The sequence below is a fragment of the Pygoscelis adeliae genome, unplaced genomic scaffold (assembly GCF_000699105.1).
Source record: "Pygoscelis adeliae isolate BGI_AS28 unplaced genomic scaffold, ASM69910v1 Scaffold632, whole genome shotgun sequence".
Classification (NCBI taxonomy): domain Eukaryota; kingdom Metazoa; phylum Chordata; class Aves; order Sphenisciformes; family Spheniscidae; genus Pygoscelis; species Pygoscelis adeliae.
In genome coordinates, this window is record NW_008824227.1 from 388,276 (window position 1) to 390,159 (window position 1,884).

General features: G+C 41.5%; 1 protein-coding gene across 1 annotated transcript in view; it reads left to right on the top strand.

The window, feature by feature from the left end:
* FFAR4 (free fatty acid receptor 4) overlaps positions 1-1,884 on the top strand; it is a 6,145-nt gene that overhangs the window by 811 nt on the left and 3,450 nt on the right. Inside the window, exons 2-3 of the mRNA XM_009334814.1 lie at positions 127-173; positions 581-709. Coding sequence (XP_009333089.1) covers positions 127-173; positions 581-709 — 176 coding nt within the window. The remainder of the gene's footprint in view (positions 1-126; positions 174-580; positions 710-1,884) is intronic.

Below are 1,884 nucleotides of genomic sequence, written 5' to 3' on the forward strand. Positions count from 1 at the left end.
CCCGGCAGGCCGGCGCCCGCTGTCGCCGTCGGCAACGCCGCCGTCCCCTCCCGTCCCGCTCGCCCGGCGGGCCCTCCCATTAAATGCGAAATGCGCATCGCCTGCAATTTTTTTCGCGTTCCCCAGCGCGGCTCGGAAGTCCCCTTTTCAGCACACTTCCCCCTTTCCGAGGGGTCAGCATCGTGGGGGAGCTGCCCGGCACACGCGGTAGCCTCTGTACGAAATGGCCGTGCACAGATTTTTCTGCCTAGTATTTTGAAATGCGTACAAAAGTACACCCAACGTGACACTCAAATACATGATTAAGTTCTATAAGTTTAAATTTTAAAGTTGCCATTAGCATTTGATACGAAATTTATGGCAATATTTAGATTGTGGACAACACATCTATTGGTAATTGTATGGGCTTTTAAAACCATGAAGTAATACATTAATTGACTGCTCTGCTTGAGTAGAAAGCTTTCACAGACTTGATTTAGCCTGCAGCTGTTTTCTCCGTAGGCATAGAGGGAGATAAGGGCAACTGCGTAGTAAAAATAACTGTACGACATTGATTTTCTTCTTTATTCTTTGTAAACAGGAGGTTCAGATTTGCACCTTGGTTTGGCCCAGTGTTGCAGGAGAAATAGTTTGGGATGTGACCTTTGCCGTTGTTTTTTTTCTAATACCAGGATTAGTCATTGTCATCAGTTATTCCAAAATCTTACAGGTATGTTTTTCCTTTACGTTTTGTTGTAGAACGAAGGGAAGTAAACAGTAACTCACTAGGCATCAACATGTTGTCACTGAGTACAAATACACCTAAAGGGAATAGACATCATTTGCTCAGTAAATGGTAAGTATGTGATATAAAATGAGGCACTCCAACCTGCACAGCCTGTACGTTTCAACTAAGAACGTGCTTGAACAGCACATTACCAGAAGCCCAACGCAAAGTTTGTCTTCTTTTATATGTAGTATTTAACACACTTCCCCATTTATGCGCTGTTCATGTTTAATGAAGTCTGTCAATCTGCTAAATGCTAAAAGTGTCAAGCATTTGAAATAACTAAAAACTAGATTTTGCTTTTCCTAAACTCCAGAGTCACAAGGGATTTGTAAGAAAGCAAAGAGAGGCAGGACTAGGAAAAATCCATCCCCTTTTAGATCTGCTGATTTTCTGCATGTATTTTTAGTACACAGATCTCGTTAGATTACACTAATTCCTCCACAATTTCAAACTTTGTGAACAAAAACTGTAAATTAAACACTCTGCTTCCATTTTCTTTCTGAGTGGATGTTGTTTAACTGCTGAAATATAGGCCAAGACACCAGGCACCAGAGAGTTCTAATCTATATTCTAGCAAGCATGATATTAGTTATCTAAATTCCTTTTAAAACATCTGATTTCGTAGCCCTTCCTCTTCCAAAAACAGAGTGAGAAAGAGCTAGAAATCTTCAAACTAGGCGCTGCAATGCCTAGTTTTTAGCAACTGCCCCCAGAAGATTCTTGATTCCTGTATTAGGTAATTAAACTTCTCATATTATATATAAGGAAATTACAGGTTTTGGAAAGGAACTTCAAAATACACAGATTATTGAGCAGGGAATTAACTGATGAAATGCTGAGCACCAAGGGGCTGTGGGTGCATGCACCAGAGCTGCACGGAGATGTTTCCATGAACCTAGGACCTAGAATCTGGGCTCTACATGTACTTGCCTATTGATCAGGCTTAAACTCGTAGTCAAAATCATCAGCTCTTAGTTTCTGTACGCTCTATAAGCTCATCACAACCTTGAGGTAAATGCATTGGGTAAACATCTTCTAGTGAAGTAAAGCACTTGCCTTTTGCAACCTCGTATTGGCTGTAGGCAAAGAACATGCAGTAACTGGGTGGGGAGTCT